General features: G+C 42.8%; 1 protein-coding gene across 1 annotated transcript in view; it reads right to left on the reverse strand.

Annotated features, from left to right (window-relative positions):
* The window catches only part of PIGG (phosphatidylinositol glycan anchor biosynthesis class G (EMM blood group)), an 84,155-nt gene that overhangs the window by 14,363 nt on the left and 51,491 nt on the right, over positions 1-18,301 (reverse strand). The window contains exon 12 of the mRNA XM_065662550.1: positions 15,021-15,184. Within this exon, the coding sequence (XP_065518622.1) occupies positions 15,021-15,184 (164 nt within the window). The remainder of the gene's footprint in view (positions 1-15,020; positions 15,185-18,301) is intronic.

Genomic DNA, 18,301 nt, shown 5'->3' on the forward strand with positions numbered 1-18,301 from the left:
AAATTATGAGAAAGGGAAAGGGAAGGTGAGTGTGACAGAAATGTAGGGGTGGTGAGAGAAACATAAAGAGATGTAGGGGCAACAAGACAAAGAAGGGGGCAGGAAGCAAGACAGGGAGAATAAATGGGGGGGAAGGAGGCAGTACAGGCAGTGAGAGGGAAAGAGAGGAAGGTACAGCAGCAGGGGAAGAATCAGGGACAGGGGCAGCGAAAGACCAGAAGGAACAGTGGGGGATACAGGAATGAGTGTAATAGACAGCAAGAGTAGGGAGGAACAGGAAGTGAGAGAGGGAGGAAAGGACACTGAGGAGGAAAGAGGAAAGGAAGAGAGCAGGGACAGCATTTGACAGGAAGGAACAGCAAGAACAGGAAGAGGGACAGATAAAGGGACAGGGAGGGTGCAACAGTGAGAAAGATAGGGTGAAAGACAGAGGGCCAGCAAGAGAGGCAGAGGAGCACCTACAGAAGTGGGAGGGCAGCACGGAGAAAAAGGGCATTGAGTTATTTGGGGGCAACAAGAGAGGCAGAGGGACAGGAAGACGGGGTACAGGAGAGGATGGGGTGAAAGGGGGGACGAGAGAAAACCTGACAGCGGGAGTGAGAGAGAGGAAGATTGAGTGCCTGGGAAAGCATGCAAAAGCGAGGAAGAGCAAACTGACGAAGACAGGGGGTGTGCAAGAGAACGAAGACACAAGAGTGAAGGCACACAAGAAATGCATGGAAAGCAAGAGAGGGGAAAAGCACTAGCAAGACTGAAAGCATGAGTAAGGGAAAAAGCATGCAAGAAAGAGGAAAAGTATGAGAAAGGTAGAAAAAGATGCAAGCAGGTGTTAGCAAGAGGAAGTGATGAGAGAAAAAGGTAAACAGTAAAGGACAAGGCAAAGAAAATGCATGCAAGGGAAGCAAAGCACATGACAGAGAGGCAAACTGCATGGCAGCTAGAAGCAAGATGTGTGTGAGTGAGAATGCATGATGTGGAGATGGGGTTAGTGTGTAATAGTGAGTGGAGGGGGTAGCATACATGAACACACGGGAAAAGCACACCACGGAGACGCACAGTGGGCAAGAGTGGCAAACTGTGACGCTGAATGAGCACGTGAGTGAGGGAGAGGAGGCAGTGACAGAGATTAGGTGGGTGGGAGTTGAAGAAAGAGGAAAGGGGAACCGAGGACAAGAAAGAGGGAATGGGATGAGAGGTGGGGAAGCAAGAGAGGCATAGCAGGACAGGAAGAGAGAGAGGGAGGAGTGTCACTAGTAAAAGACAAAGCATGAGGGAGATGGAAAGTGCAAGCAAGAAGAGAATCTGGGTGAGACAGCAAACGAGAAAGACAAAGAAGGGTAATAAGACACATGAGCTGAGGGGGTGAAAGACAATGACAACAGCAAGCAAGGAAAAGCACACATGAGATATAAAGAAAGCATGAAAGAGAGGCAAAATTCATGTGTGAGGGAAGCACATGAGGGAGAATGCACGCAAGAGGGAGGCTGTTGAGAGACAGACGCAGCGTGTACCAGAAGCAGAAGAAAAGGACATGGGAAGCCCAAGAGAAGGAAAGTGTGGGAGAGAGGGAAAGCACCCAGGAGGAAAAGCACATAAGAGAGAAGGAAAGCATGCAAGAGTGGGAGGGGATGCAAACGGAAGGGAGAAAGCACGAGAGAGGTAGACTATGTATGTGAGAGGCTCAGGTAAAGTAGGTGGCAGAGAGACAAAGCCATGTGATAGGGAGGCAAAGGTGGAAGATGCAAACCACCTGAGACTTGGGAGTAGGGGAGTATGTGAGGGAGAGAAGGAAAGCAATATGTGGGGAAGATATGTCTTAGAGAGACAGAGGAAAGGAGAGAGAGAGAGAGAGAAATGTAGTAGGGGGGGAGGAGAGGGAAAGAGGCAAAGCAACAGAAAAGCCAACCAAGGCAAGGATAGCAGGAAGCGGAGGGAGGAAAAGCACAAGTAGACAAGCAAGCAAGAGGAAAAGTACAATAAAAAGAGAATTGTGTGAGAGAGGCAGGAAGCGTATGGGGGAGTGTGCAAGATGAAGATGTTAAAAGCAATAGCCTTTGAGAGAGGGAAGCACCTGATAAAGAATAAAGGTACAAGACAGCAAGAGCACATGAGAGGGAACAAAGAAGCAAAGTGGATGTAAGACAGAAAGCAATAAAAAGAGGAAGGTAAAGCATGTCTGGGAGAGAGGAATTACATGGCAGTTAGAGCAGAGCAGGAGAGAGACATGTAAATGGCATGATGGAGACGTGACGTGAGAGGGAACGTTAAGGGGGGTAAGGAAGGAACAGAATGGGAGGGCCGGAGATGGAAAGGGCTGGAATTAGAGAGAGGGTGGCAAGAGATACAGAGTGGTAGCATAAAGTAAATAAAAGCACAGCTAAGAGCCTGAAAACATGAGCAACTGGGAAATCACATCAGAGAGGGGGGAAGTATGCCGGAGTGTGCAACAGCATGTAACAGAGGCAGAGCAAATCCACAAGAGCAGGTAAGCATCTGAAAGAGGAGAAGCATGTGCACAAGAGAAGCAAAGCACAAGTAAGAGATGAGGCACATCATTCAGATGAGGTGGCCAAGACAGGGGGAAAGCTTAAGAGAGGGAAGAGGAGAGAGCAAGCACATAGGAGAGAGAGGGAAAGCATGCCTCAGGCAATGCTGGGAAGGCAAGAGAGACAAAGAAGGGGGGTAGCAAAAGAAAGAGAGGGATGCTAAGATGTAGGGCTAGCAAGCAATAGAAAGAGAGATCACAAGTGACAGAAGTAGGGAAAGCATGAGCCAGAGACTGCAAGCATGAATGAGCAAGAGGAAAAGTAAATGCAAGAAACTAGATAAACGTGCCAGAGATGGAAAACCACCAAGGGAGGGAAAGCATAAAAGAAAGGGTTAGAGAGTGAAGAGAGCGAAGTGTAAAGAAAAGTAAAACGCACAAGAGAGGGGAGAGAGGTGAGAGAGGGACAATGGACATAAGAGGATCTGTGAGAGGCAAAAAATGTAAGACAAAAGGGGGAAATGTGAGAGGGAAAGAGGAAGAGGAAAGTGTGTGAGAAAAAGCAGAAGCAAGGAGGGTGAAGAAAGACACCAAGGGAGGAAATTGGAGGGTGGAAAGACAGACAACAGGTTGAGAAAGATAAAAGAAGGCCACTAAGAAAGAAGGATGGTGAGAGATAGGGATAGCACAAAAGGGGAAGGAAAAGCTCAAGATGAGTTAGGGAAAGTACAGGCAGGAGAGGAAGGGATTGTGTGACACAGAGCATGCGAGGGAGGGGGAAGAGAGGGAAAAAATGAAGGAAAAAATGAAACATGCAAGACTGTGAAACAACAGAAAGATAAAAAGTGCACATGACAGGGAAAGGGCACCTGTGAGACAGAAGGTCAAGAGAAAAGAAAGCAGGTGACTGATAAATTATGCAAGAGAGCACAAAAATTATACAGAAGAAAGCTGCGCCAGAAAGACAGAGAGGGCAAATGAGGAGAGTAGTGAGAAGAAGAGGTGAAAACAAAAGGAATAGAGAGGGAAAGCAGAAGTAAATTGAGAGGGAGAAAGAAAGAAGGGGGAGAGGGAGAAAGAATAAGAGTGAATAGGAAAGTAAGTGAAAGAGGTGGATAGCAAGGGTTAGAAAGGGCTAGAGCAAGAAATGGAGGAAAAATCACAAGGTAAAGGAAGCACAAGCAATAGGAAAGCTACAAGCAGGAGAGATGAAAATTGGTCAACAGGGAGAAAGCATGCAATATGAGGAAAAAAAGAGAATGGGAAAGCAAGACAGAAAGCAAAGGCAAAAGAGATAGGGGAATGCAAAAGGAAAGGCATGCAAGACAGTTCAAGCACATGAGAAAAGGAAAGCATGAGAGTGTAAATGTAGGGATAGTGGAGAGTGCGTTGTGCAATAGAGAGGGATAATGAGCCACAGGCAGGAGAAAGCACAAAAGAGAGACTGAAAGAACAGATGAGGGAAAGTGCCTGCAAGGAAGAAGATGTTTCAGGGAGAAAAGCATGCAAGAGATGGGGAAAACAAAAGACAGACAGTAGCAAAAAAAGAAGGAGAGGGAGAATGAGGCAGAACAAGAGTGGAAAAGATGGGAAAAGAGGCTGGGTAGAGGGGAGGGCATGTCCAAAAGGGAAGACAAGCAAGGGGCAAAGGGCAAGAGAAGAAAAATGCATTGGAGAGAGGAAATAAACCCCTCCAAGAGGCAAATCACATGAAAGAGGCAAACTGTGTGTGAGGTGAAGCCATACAAAGGAAAGGTGTGGCAGAAAGAGGAAGAGCACATGATCAAGAGCGACCGCAAAAGAGGGAGGTAAAGTACAAGGAGAGGTGGGTCAGCTGTAAGGTATGTGTGGAAGAGAGGAGAGAGCATGCAAGAGAGGGAAAAAGGGAGACAGACAGAAGAAACATGCTAGAGGGTATGCAAGGGAGTGTGAGTGCACAAGGGAGACAAGGAAAGTCTCCCTTGGGAAAAGAGAAGCACAAGCATCCGGAAATGTTTACCAGAGAGTGGGAAAGCATGTCCAGGAGAAAAGCAAAGCACATTCAAAAGAGCAGGAAAACATGTCAGACAAATGGAAAGCTCAGGAGAGAGAAAGCAATAGAAGGAAGAAGTGAACAAGGAAGAGTGAAATGTGAACAGTAGAGCGAGGTTACAAGCAAGAAACCACAAGCATGAGAAGGCAAGCACATACAAGAGGAAATCTGTCAGAGATGGAATATCATGTGAGACATAGGCAAAGACAGCCCAAGAGACAGTGAAAGCAAGAGAAAAGGGAAATGTGAGAGTGGGACAGCAACAAGTATCAAGGAACAGCACAAGACTCAGGGAAGAAAAGCACAAGTAGAAGACCGAGCATAACTGGGAAAGTGCAAGCAAAAGAGGAAAACACAAAAGCAGGTACGTGCTAGAGAAAGAGAAAACACACACCTGAGACAAGGAAAGCACATCCAAGAAAGTAGGGAAGAGAAAAATACTTAGGGAAAGTGAGACCAAGAGAAAAAGAAAGCAATGGGGAGATGGGGCAGGGAAAAGTGCAGAACAGGGAAGAAACAGAAAATGGAAAAGAAACTTGCAAGAGAGTGAATGCTCACAAGAAAATGTAAGGAAACCAAGAGGGGGCAAAGTCTGTCACAGGCAAAGTACATCAGAGAGAGGAAAAGTGTGTTTAAGATTGTGAGAAAGATGGCGGGGGGGGGGGGCAGGAAGAGAGAGATGGGGAGTGAGATGGAACATACAAAGGGGTTGGGGGCGTGACTGAGAGAGGGGTGTGGTGGTGAGAGATTTGTGGCAGGGCAGAGTGGGGTAGTGAGTGCAACAGAGGGGGACAGTGAGAGACTGAAAGACAGTGCAAGTAAGAGAGAAAAGCTGGGAGATGGAAATGCATGAGAGGACAGAACGTGAGACAGGGAAGCAAGAGAAAATGAGAGAGCAAAGTGCCCAAACTGACAAAACAGCAGCAAAGTGTGTAAGACAAAGCAGCAAAGTGCGTATCAGAGAGGAAGAGTGCAAATAGTGTTCACAAGAGGCAAAGCCTGTATGCATAAGGTAATAATGCATGAGCACAAGAGACTGAGAAGTGAGGGAGAGAGGTACAAAGCAGATATGCATGCAAGAAAGGGAGAAAGGCAAAGTGCACACATGAGAAGCAAAGTGCAAGCAAGGGAGAGGCAGAGAACATGAAAGGTAAAGCATATGTGGGAGGCAAAATGTGTGCAAGAGAGGCAACATGTACATGATAAAGAACATGCACGAGAGAGAGAAATGCACATGAGGGAGGAAGTGTGCAAGAGGGAAAGCACACAAACGGAAGGAAGTGCACACAAGAGGCAAAGAGATTGTTACAGGCAAAGTGACAGAAAGAGATAGGGAAGAGGGTAAGCAGAAGACAAAATCACGTCAGAGAGGCACAGTACATAGGACAGGTTAAATGCCAAGGGAGGCAAAACATGCAGCATTAGGGAGTAGGGAAAGCATAACAGAGGGAACATACAGAATCATTTACGTTGCAAAAGACCCTTAAGATCATCAAGTCCTAATGTTTCCTAATATCCAGTCTAAATTTGATGCTATTTCTTCTTGTTATGTCACTCATTACCTTGGGAAAAGACCAACACCCATCTTGCTACAACCTCCATTCAAGTAGATGTAGGGAGCCTTAAGGTCTTCCCTGAGCCTCCTTTTCTCCACACCATCCCAGCTCCCTCAGCCATTCCTCATCACACTTGTGCTCCAGACCCTTCACCAGCTTCATTTCCCCTCTCTGGACCTGCTCCAGCCCCTCAATGTCTCTCTTGTAGTGAGGGGCCCAGAACTGAACACAGGATTCGAGGTGCAGACCCACCAGTGCCAAGTATAGGGGGATGACCACTGCCCTGGTCCTGCTGGCCACACTATTGATGATACAGGTCAGGATGCTGTTGGCCTTCTTGGCTGCCTGGGCACAAGCTGCTCATGTTCAGCTCTGTCAATCAGCACCCCCAGATCCTTTTCCACCAAGCAGCTTTCCAGCCACTCTTCCCCAAGCCTGGAGCATTGCATGGGGTTGTTGTGGCCCAGGTACAGAAACTGGCACTTTGCCTTGTTGAACCTCATACCACTGGCCACAGCCCATGGATCCAGCCTGCCCAGATCCCTCTGCAGAGCCTTCCTACCCTCCAGCAGATCAACACTCCCACCCAACTTGGTGCTGTGTGAAAATTTACTGAGGGTGCACTCAATTCCAAAGTCCAGATCACTGATAAGGATGCACATAAAGGCAGGCAAAGCACATCAGAGAGAAAGGCAAAAGGCACACAGGAAAAGTGTGTCAGAAAGAGGGAAATACTGGTGTACAGAGAAAGAGAGGAGAAGCTCAGAGGCAGTTGGACACAGACACCAGAGACAGGGAAGAGGAATGAAGAGATAGAATGAAGAGGGATGAGAGAAGGCAGAAAGCCGGTGTGTGTGAGAAGGTACTCAATAAAGCTTGAAAGACAGAGGCAAAGTGCATACAAGAGACAGGAATTAACCCAAGAGAGGGAAAATGCAAATCTAAGAGGGAGGGAAAGCAGGTCCAAGACAAGCAGAAAATAGGGTCTGTGTGGGGGAAGCTCTACAGATTGAGAGGAAGAACTGTAGATACAGTAGGGACAGAGATCTAGCAAGGAGAAAGCACAAGTGAGAGACTGCAAGATTAAAAGAGGGAAACTGCATGCAAGAAAGGAAAAGTCTGTCAGACACAGGAAAGCATACAAAGGAGAGAGAACGTTAGCAGCAAAGAGTGAATAAGGGAAGGAAGTACAAGAGAAAGGAGGCAGGCGAGAGAAAAAAGGTGAGAGAGATGTAAGCTATTGAGCATGCAACAGAGAAGGAAAGTGCAAGTTATTTTAATTTGAGAGAATCTGAGTGTGTGAGAGAGAGATGGAAAACGTGTGAGACCTGGGAAAGCATGCACGAAAGGAGAAAATCTGTACAGGGAAGGGAAGACAGAAAAAGGAAAAGCAAGAGACAGAAGAGCATGCAAGAAAGACACATGAGAGCAAAAGTGCACAAGGAGGAAAGAAAGCAAGGGAGAGACAAAGCACGTAAGAGAACACTTGAGGAGAAGCACGCATGCGCAGGGAGGAGAGTGCATGTGTGAGAGGGTAAGCAGCGATGGGGGGAGAGATGCATGTAAGAGGGGAACACACAAAGGAGGGGAGGAGCACACAAAAGAGATGGAAGCATGCCAGCCAGGGGATGAGTACAAAGGAGAGGGAATCAGGCATGAAGAAAGGGAGAGAACACATGAAAGAAGATGGAAATGCATTTGAGAATGGGAGAAGTGTGTAAGAGAAGGTGGATGTGCAAGTGAGTAGGGGAGAAAGCACAAACAAGGCGGGGAGAGTGTGTGCATGAGAATGAGAAAGCACAGCGAAGAGGGAGAAAGTATGCATGAGAGAGAGGAAAAGCATGATGTGTGATTGTGAGGGGGGTGAGTGTGAGGAAGGAAGCGTTTGAGGAGGAAAGCGCATGGACAAGCACGGGACGAGAGAAGAATGCTTGCAAAGGGGCCCAAGCATGAGAGGTACAGAAGCGCATGGAAAAGGAAAGAGCAAAAGTGGGGAAGCCCATGAGAGAGAGTAAAGCACCTCAAGGAGGGGAAGCACATGTGCAAGAGGTGGGAAGCACACATGTGAGAGGTCAGAAAAGCCTGCAACATGAAAGAGATGGGGAATACCCATGCATGAGAGAGGATGAAAGCGCCTCTATGGAAAGAACCATAAACCCCTCAAATTAGAGCTTGGGCAGAAATAAAAAAAAAAAAAAAAAAATCAGAAATCTTTCCTTTCAGTGCAAGACTACCCACAAAGTGATAGAAAATTTAAAAATTAAAAAGCATTTCTGACATGCTTACTTAAAGTGGCCTCTACTTAAACCAGCAGTTCCATTGGTGAGAACAAATCTCATAGTAATGGCAGTACACAGCATCAAAAAGACCATTTAAAAGCTGCATGGCCAACTCTACAATGCATTTGGGTAGTAGCAAGCACATTGGACCACAAATTCTCAATTAGGGTTATCAGTCATTATGAGAAAATAAGCCTCATTGGAACTGGATATGCCAATTCTACCAAAAAATTAGATTATAACTTTTGAAGTTCCAAATCTGTTCAGATGCTTACTTCTATCTACACAAAGCAAAAATAACCTAACCCAGCCCAAATCTGTGCATTTATAAATTTTGTGCACAGAACTTTCCCTAACATTTAAATAGAAAGTGTTTCAGCTCCTATAACACAGCTGCGTAGTTGGTCCAGGGAGCAAGAGGATGACATTTATTTTGCAAATGGCTTTCAAGCAATTTGTCATTTGTTTATAGCGTAGAGGCAACTGCAGGCAATCCTACTTAGTTGGATCACTTTTCATTAAGAAAATACTCATCAGTAGTAGAAGCCATGGCTGCCTAAAAGAATCCTCATAGGAAAAGTCAGTGTCTCACCAGCATGACAAAGGAATGAATAAAGAGACAGCACTAACAACATATAAGAGATATCTCCAGCCATCACTGCAATGACTGCATATCAAGAAATACCTGAGTAAAATGCTCTTCCAGCTTGTCGAAATAAAAACTCCATTCTAGTTTTATCAAATCACTTCCAGATTTCCATGCACATCAACAAAAGGTAGGTACCTTCTTTTATACCTTTTTTTAATTTTGTTTATTTATTTAGAGAAAGGGACGACTACCAAACACAATAGGTAAGAGATATTACCATTCTGGAGAAAGCAGCAGTATAGTCATAGTTGCAAACATTTTTGCAGCTTTAATTAACCAAATTAATTAAGAGAGAATGGGTGAAACCAGAATTAAAAATTACTTGGTAAAATATTGAAGGGTTCAGTATTTTCAGACAGGCTATGGCAGGAAGAAAAAGAATTAATGTATTAACATCGACTGTGAATGGGGGACCCTATGAATCAAAAACATTAGGTTGAAGATGGCAAAAGCTGATGCTGATTGCGGAAATTCCCTTAGCTAGCATGCCTTCCTAATTCTGTTTAGATCAGCATTATAAAAGAATTTGCAGCAAAACTTAAGCTTGCTGTGCCAGCATTCTAAATTAAGTCACAACATAACAAGTCTGTCAACTACTAACATCCTTCTGTTGGGCATAACTGCTGTTTTCAATACCTGAAAGCAATTTGCTAACATCAAAGCACTGTTAAAACTATTGATAGCTAATGAAGAAAATCTAATGAGCATGCAGTCTTCTAATGCTAGGAAATGTCCACCAGTTCATCCTGACACTTGACTCATTAAACCAATTAAGACACAGATTTCAATGTGCTAGAAATCTGAAAACTAGCACAATGCCTAGCTAAAGAGTGGTAATTACACAACACTGTGAACATCACCCACATGACAATTTTGTTTGGGTGGGAGCTTGAAAACTGAATCCATCTGGAGCATACTGCACAGTGAGGTCACATAATATAGGTCAGATTATCAAAAAACATGGCCCTTTTCCTGATCATAAGGATCCCAAAATCCAAAATTCTACTTCAGATCAGAGCAATAGTGGCCACTGTAAAAATTACCCTTTACATGAATCAGGTGCTGTATGGAATTTATGCAAGTCACACACAGAATACTTGGTTAAGTTCAGACATCCGTTTAATCAGTACTCTGTCTCAAAAATAGTTTCAAGAGTTATTGCACAGTTTCCATGGAGACTGAAGCCAGAGAGTTGTTCTTTCTATTTCTGTCTGTGCAAATCCCATCACATTTAAGCTGCCAAGTTTCTCAGGAGAGCCTGAAGGACTAAAAGTGGCAGTAATACCCATGTTACAGTCTATCACAAGCCACTTAATTATTTTAGAAACATATTTACCTTTCCATATGAGAAGAATATTTCATAGTTCCACGTGTTTGATCAGATGGAAGCAAATTGTTTAAGGAGTTAGCAACTACATTTCCACAGCAAATGTATTATTTCAAAACCTAGTTATCTTCTACTCCATTTTACTATATTGGTCAAAGGTACATCAGCTGCATGCATCTAATGCACTTTAACCTTACAAGGAGGCTTTTAACACCTTCTTCCATAACAACCTCCCAGGCAAACTAATGCAGTTAAGGTTAGGAAAGTGGACAGTGAGTTGGACTGAAACCTGCTCAAATGCCACGGTCACAGGGCTGTGATCAGCAGGACAAAGGCCATCTGAAGGCCAGTCACTAGCAAACAACCACAGGGCTTGACACTGAGCCTGATACTCGTTAACATCTTTATTAACGACCTGGACGATGGGGCAGAGTGCCCCCTCAGCAAGTATGCATGCTATGCAGAACTGGGAGGAGTGGTTGATAGAGTAGATGGGTCTGCTGCCACTCAGAGGCACCCCAAGAGGCTGCAGAAATCATCTGCCAAGAAACTCAGTAAGTTTAGCAAAGGCCAAATCCTGCACCTGTGGAAGAAAAATTCCATTAAGTAGGACAGGCTTGGGGCTATCTGAAAAACAGTTTGGCAGAGAAGGACATAGGTTGTTCCTGGTGGATGACAAATTGATCATGAGCAAGCAATGTTCCCCTGAACCAACCCAGCTGTCATGGGAAAAGAAGAACCATCAGACTGCGGAAGGTGATTTTTCCTGCCTGCTGAGCAGTGGTGAGATCACATCTGGGATTGTGGATCCAGTTCTAGGCTCCAAAGTAGAAGGCAGACATGGCTGTATGAGCAAGTTCACTGAAAGGTCACAAAGACAAGGAAGGGACTGGAGCATCTGAATAAAATGAGAGGCTGAGAAAGCAAGGATTGTTAAACCTTGAGAAGAGAAGGCCCATTAGGGATCTCACCAGTGTTCATAAACATTTAATGGGCAGAAATAAGACGATGTACCTAGACTCTTCTCAGTGTTGCCCAGTGAAAGGATGAAAGGCAATGAACACAAACTGAAATATAACAAATTCCCCTTAAACATCAGAAAACAGCTGGTTTGCTGAGGGGGTTGTCATACACTGGAACAGGTTGCCCAAGGAGACCCTGGAGTGTCCACCCTTGGAGATGCTCAAAAACCACCTAAACATGGCCCCGATGAACCTGCTCTGGTTGACCCTCCTTTGGACAGGAGGGTTGGACTCCAGACTCAATTATTCTGTGATTCCAAAAATGTGAAGTGCAGAGAGAAGGAAGGATACACATATATACTTGCCCCTAGGAAAATATGCCCCAGTAGAGCTTAGCTTCTAAAAAATCCAGCAAGAAGCTCCAGTAAGCCAACCCAGCTGATGCAGCTATGAATTACACGAGCTCTGCTAAGTGTCTGGAATAAACAAAAGCAGTTAGCAATGAAGTCAGGCTTCCCTGTCCAGGTCAACTTCCTCAGATGAAACAGTACTAAAATAGGCTGCAGGATGCAAGGGACTTTGTCAAGAATGGCACTGCTGAGCAGTTCTGGGCACGCCCATTCTGCTAAGACTGTACCAGGATGGCTCAGGAATCCTGACAACATCCTGTGGTTATCTAATGAGATCTACTCAGCATACTCCCTTTGGAGGAGCTGGCAGCTGGATTAGACCTTCCTATCTGGAGGAAGACTGGATTCTTGCATTCAAGACCATATTGAAAAAGGGGCTGAATTTCACTGACCAAGGCATATTGTTTATAAATCACTGAATAAGAATCCTTTATGAAGAACATTCAAAAGCTTCCACAACTTTAAAATTTCGGTCTCCTATACATTTAAGAAAACACACAAAGCAGCTGAACCTCTGCCTTCTTCAGTTTCAGCTTTGGCTTCAAGGAATAACAAAGTAATTTGGGCAGCAACAACAAAACAGAAGAGTAAAATAAAAAGTGTACAGACCAAGTTCTGAGCACCATCACACACCAATTTAAAGAAGTTCCAATGGCTACAGAGATTCCAGTCCAGAGTTATGTACTGTTCCATAGAGGAAAGAACCTTACCAGTTGACCCAAATGAACTTTAAAAAGGCTACAGACACAAGCTGCTTGATGGAATCTACTTACATAAGTGATGTGGGTATTACAGGTCACAGCTACCCACCTGAGAGCAGTTTAAATGAGCACTGTACCTGGCAACACTACTAGCTGAGCTTTTAATCTGCAAAAATCCAATCAAGAAAACATCAGAACAACCAACATGACTACAGAGGCACATTATTTGAAACAGTGCTAAACAAGTGCAGAGACTTAAAGATTTTGTTAAAGTTCTTTAATATTTTGTTAGTAGAGCACTGAAAAAACATGCTGTATGGTATCATTTTCTTTTCATTGTATGTTAGTGTTCATCACAGTCTGCAGCCTAAGGTTTAAACAACATTAAAACTTCAGCTTTTTAAAAATATTATGGGTGGTCTTACTCTTTCCTTCTCCCTTCCCAGACAATGGCACTGAGGCAGTTTACTCCTCTGTCCTCAGAGCCCCCTAAGCACAAGCAAAAAATTCTAGTTCCAAGGCATCTTCAATGTAATAACAAAGAATGGAAAGCAGGACTGCTAAAAAAAAAAATAGACAACAACATGGGAACATGTTACCAGTGAAACTGTCTAGCACTATTTTAAACAAAGCATGACAGAGGTATAAAGGAGTTGGAGAAAACAGTAGATTAATAGAATGTACGTAATACCCTGGGCCACGGGTCACGTATTTACTAGAAGACAAGAGGTAGGGCTTTATATGAGATATATGATAGGTCTCTTTAAAGAGATTTGAAAGAACGGAGAAAAACTTAAGAGCTTTAATACTGGGAAGATGCATTGATGGAGCAAAGCAGTAACTAAATCTAAACTTAGGAGCACTAGAAACAGGGATTTAATACTGAGTTTGGTGTCAAGTCACCAGACAGGAAAATTCAAGGAAGGGGTTTCTGTGGTAATACAAATCCAGACATAAGTATTTAGTGTATTTCACATGTACTCTTCTGAAGCAAAAAAAATATCAGAATGAACAGAGAAAGTGATGGGTTTCAAAGGCATTATAGATAAAGACCAGCACTCAGACAGTACCAATCTATGTAAGAGCAAAGATGACTCTATGGTAGGTAGCCTCAGACTAAGAGCTAATATTCTACAGTTTGTCTTAATCTACATTATGGAATGCATTACTAGAGCAACACAATGACCCAGCACTGGGCTGCATAACTCCACTGTGACGAAGCAGAGAGAGACAGACATCTTTAGAGAGCAATATGGCAGACAGGCAAATTGGTGAATTAAGGTGAACAGTAACTCTACCTGCTAAAAGGTGCTTGTTAATATGGAACAATGGACACAATGACTATGCAGGAATTCAGCCTATTAGAATAGGATCTTCCTGGCTCAAAAACCTCCAACAAGTCTATCCAGCTTGGTCAGCTGGGGGTCAAATCTCCGTTACACTTCTGTTGGATGCACACTTGCCAACACAAGTTCACAGTGTAGGTATAGCCCAGAACAAAAAAGGCATACAGAGAAGAGAAAACAGAAAACAAAAAGCACTCACAGGATGAGACTGGGTGACACTCTGCAGATAAAGCTAAGTCAGAGGTTTAAAGAGGATGACCATGTGTGAAAGAGCTATGACAAAATAAATACTTCTGAAGTCCCACCTGCCAAGCCTGCTGCAAAATTTTTGTCCCCCATTAAAAAAAAAAAAAAAAGAAAAAAAGAAAAAAAGAAAAAAAAAAGAAAAAGTACATTTATATTCCACAGATAACACAGAAAAGACTCTGGGATGGTATGAACTTAGTCACTGTCAAATGTTACATCTGTTAAAATACATAAACTTTTTGCATTGCTATTATACAGTAAGGAATTTACAACTCCTCTATTATAACATATTGCATCTCACTTTGAATGTCCTGGAAGATGAGTTAAATGCAATATCAGAGAGTCCAACTGGATTTTACATGCACACGCTAAGTTACATGAGTATTTTCCAATTATGTGTTCTTAAAATTTCAAATGCACTAATTAATTTTCCGTTAACCAACCCACCACACAAGATACTAAAAAGTATGAATATTTTAGCTACAAATGACTGCAATAACCAGTAACATACAATAAATCTGATTTATCGATAAGACATGTCAAACGCAAAAACGTATGTCACTATGCCAAACAAGGACAGACATTCAAAGAACAGCCCATTAGTTAAGTTTGAATTCTGTTCTATTACTTTAAAAAGTCCTTTTCAGGTCTCCTACTTAGTAGGTTCCAAGAAGAATGTTTTTAGGCAGCACATGCTGTTACAACAAAACATAATAAAATTGTAAGTAACTTAGCACAGCAAACTGAGAACTCATTAAGAAACAAAGTTAGTAAAACACATATCCCCAGTGCAAAACTTCTGCAGAGAAAAAGGAGCTGGAAGAGTCAGCTGATGGAAACTCATACAAAAAAAAAAAAAAAACCAAACTAAACCCAAACCCCATGCATTTTCTTACCAGACAACTAACTCCCAAGGAAGAACATTATGTGACCAACACTATTTGTTTGGGAAGGAATACACTATATGGATGCATTTGTATGTGCAGGACACAGAGAGGAGTATTACTTTAATACAAAACATGATTACCTGCTAACTTCAGAACTCAAGTAGCACAGCAGATGAATGGCCCAAAGCAAGGGTCCTGCATATGTCGCAAATGCTGTAAGAAAGATTGCTGGTATTTCCACGTAGCTTTCTAGTCCCACAAAACCTGCTGAAACATCCACAGTAGCAATGCCATTTGAATTTCCCTGAAAACAGGAATAAAAAAGTAAGCTTCAAATACCTCTGAAGAAACATTTAGAATACTTATAATAATATAAATTATTGTACCAGCTGAACACTTACTCTTTAAGCCACTTTACAATACAGCCATATTCTTTACATCAGAATTTCAGTAAAGCAGCTTACCAAACAAGAGCTTTTATTGAGGATTTACAGACCAGTAAGGGCATAAACAGCATGATCTTTCATTTGTCTCATTTTGCGTGCAAATTAACATGGCTATTGTTTAATAAATTACATCCAAGAAAAGAGTTTAAAGCAAGCAGCTACTCCTGCTGATTTCAGTCACAGTAATGAAATTAAAAATGGGTTTTTCATCACGCATGGTTCAAACCCAAGATTTTAGGCTTGTTGCCCAAAATTATACCAGGAGATTAATATTTCCTGCTGTTAGAGACAGAAGGGCTCCAATTTAGACCTGTAGAAGAACACTACACTGCCCGCCTGCCCTATGACACAAGCTGCTGCATGCAGCCAGATTAAGGCTTACAAATTCAGAGACATTTCTGCTTTCCAAGACTCTATACCACATTTGCATTGAAACAGACCAAAAGTCAGCCTAGATAGACTGAATCATCAATAAAGGAAATTTAAAATATAGAAAGAGAAAAACAGAAGGAACATACAGTAATGAAAGTATTAACAGCTGTCCAAGACTTGTATGTTTTACCTAGTTTTCTTTTTCCAGTGACAAAGACCACAAAGTAACAAAGGATAATATAAAATTGAAGGAAGTATTTTCTAATGAAAATGCCTAAGTATTTAACTTTATTCAAATACCTAAAGCAGAAAACACATCCTGTGATTAAGGCAGAATATTTCGTAGCAGGTCAAAGATAGGTTTCCTCAGACTAGTGTGAAAGCTCTCATATATTCTTGCCATATCTGGGGAAGCTGATCAGTTTCTACAGCACTGGTATTCTAACAGCCATCAAACTCTCCTTTTTCCCCCCTACAGAATTCCAGACCAACACAAAACTAAGTGCTGTAACCACCAAGACCCCTCACATCCAGTCTCAGCAAAGCATATAAGGAGTGGCAGCTCCCCCTTTCCCTCCAACCTGATCTCCTCCCACCTTAATGAGCAGTCTTGAACCACCAAGATATCCCAGCAAGGAAGTCTTCTGATCAAATACATGTCTGGGTTGCCCACAAAATCCAGAGCACACCAGGAAGCACGAAGACCAGATAGCTTTTTCAACTACGTAAGTAACTAGCCATGAGGGACAGGAAAACCTGTTTCTGAAATAGCTCTAACAACTAAGGAGAAAAAGACCATCCATGATGACAGAACAATTCAGAGCTCATCACCAGTACTTTCCCTGTGAATCCTACCATGAAGATCTCCCCAGAATGTAAGAGGATACTAAAGCTGTAAGAAGGCAGTAGGCTATGGATTTTACCAACACACCATACAGCAAAAAGATCTTGACTTATGAATGTCAGTCTTCCTCATTTTGACCTTCACCATGCACCACTGTTGTGACTGTTACACTGCACCAGTGTAACACATTATTGTTATACGTTTAGTGTAATGTTCAGCAATGACAGGAGCAGAGCAAATAACTATAATGAGCCACTGAAGTAAAAGCTGATCTGTGCCTTAGTACCTGTAAGTTGAGACTGGAAAAGAAAGCTGTAAAGCAAAGCTCCTCCTCAGGTTTAAGGCGTACAGACTGAGGACAAGGCAAGAGCAGAAAGGTCAAGTGCAACCCTTTGAGAGCACGGCAGGGTTCTGCTCTTCAACAAGTAAGTTTGCCAGGGACAGGTAGAGAGAGAACCTGCCTCTTTTCTCCCAGTCCTTGTCCAAAGTAACAGGTCTTTCCCCCACCACACCTATTTATTTTCTCTTCTCTCCTTCTTCTCAGTATAATGCATGCAGAGTAGAAAAGCTGAGACATCAGGCAATCCTCCTCATCTTATGAAGAGCTGAAAGGTCTTTTCACATCGTTTGCTCTTCCTGGACATGTACATGGTTGATCCATGGTACCTCGGGGCAACTCCACATCTCACTGCATGTGAGAAGGAGCAAGAATAATACAGCAACTAGAAGTGCATGTCACTGGTCCTGCACAAAAGGGCAAAAAGATGTACTCTCCTCTGGAAAGTAGTGAGGACAGAGGAAGGAACCAGATGAAGAAGTAGTGCTTTCCACCTTCTGAACTTCCTTTCACACAGGGCTCACGCCACCTATGTCTGACATTTTTTAATGTGATATAGCTGTAGAACAAGGAAAAACAAAGATGTACTCACTTGAATCCACACACTTACAACTCTGACCACACTGTATGTTAAGTGTCCAAACACTTCACTCTCACCCAGCTCCAAAGCTACTATTGAAAGAGCCCTGCTGAGCAGTCAGCAGCATTTTTTCTTCATGTTAGATATTTTTCTCCAAGACTAGTTCATACATTTGATCTGAATTTTAGTAGCTTGTAACTTCTAATACTCCACACAATACAAAAATGTCAATTCAGAGTGTCTGCTTTTATTTTAAAGTATCACTCAAGTATTTCAATGGTCTAATAGCTTATTGTGGTAAGGGCAGAAAGTGACAGGAGACAATGCACTATTGCATAAAAGCTTTCCATGATAATCCATCATCACCTAGACCAATGAAGCACAAATATAGGAACACTGGCTAAAGAAATTACCCAGCATATTTGCTACAGAAACAAAGGAAAATCCCTCCATAGACAGTAATGAAACAATATAAAACCCTCTCCAAAGCTGCAATGATTTTTCTGAAAATGTTGCTGATAACACATCACTCACTGAAAATGAGCAGTATCTCAATGACTCTCACTGAACTGAGAAGTACAGAGGTGCAAGACAAAAATGACATGCTTCTGGCTTGTTTAAAACTGATTTAGCATAGCAGACTGTTACCGCACTTTCACACATAATTTTTTGTCTTTCTAGTAACTGGAACCCTATGAACAAGCACAGATTGAGGAATTTAGTTACGTGAAACAAATAATTTAAGCAGAAAAAAAAAAAGTGGAATAATTTGAAAAAAATAAAAAGGAGACAATTCTGCTGTCTCTACTGTTGGAGGTTTCAAGACCCTGAGCAACCTGGTA

The sequence above is a fragment of the Lathamus discolor genome, chromosome Z (genome assembly GCF_037157495.1).
Source record: "Lathamus discolor isolate bLatDis1 chromosome Z, bLatDis1.hap1, whole genome shotgun sequence".
NCBI lineage: Eukaryota > Metazoa > Chordata > Aves > Psittaciformes > Psittacidae > Lathamus > Lathamus discolor.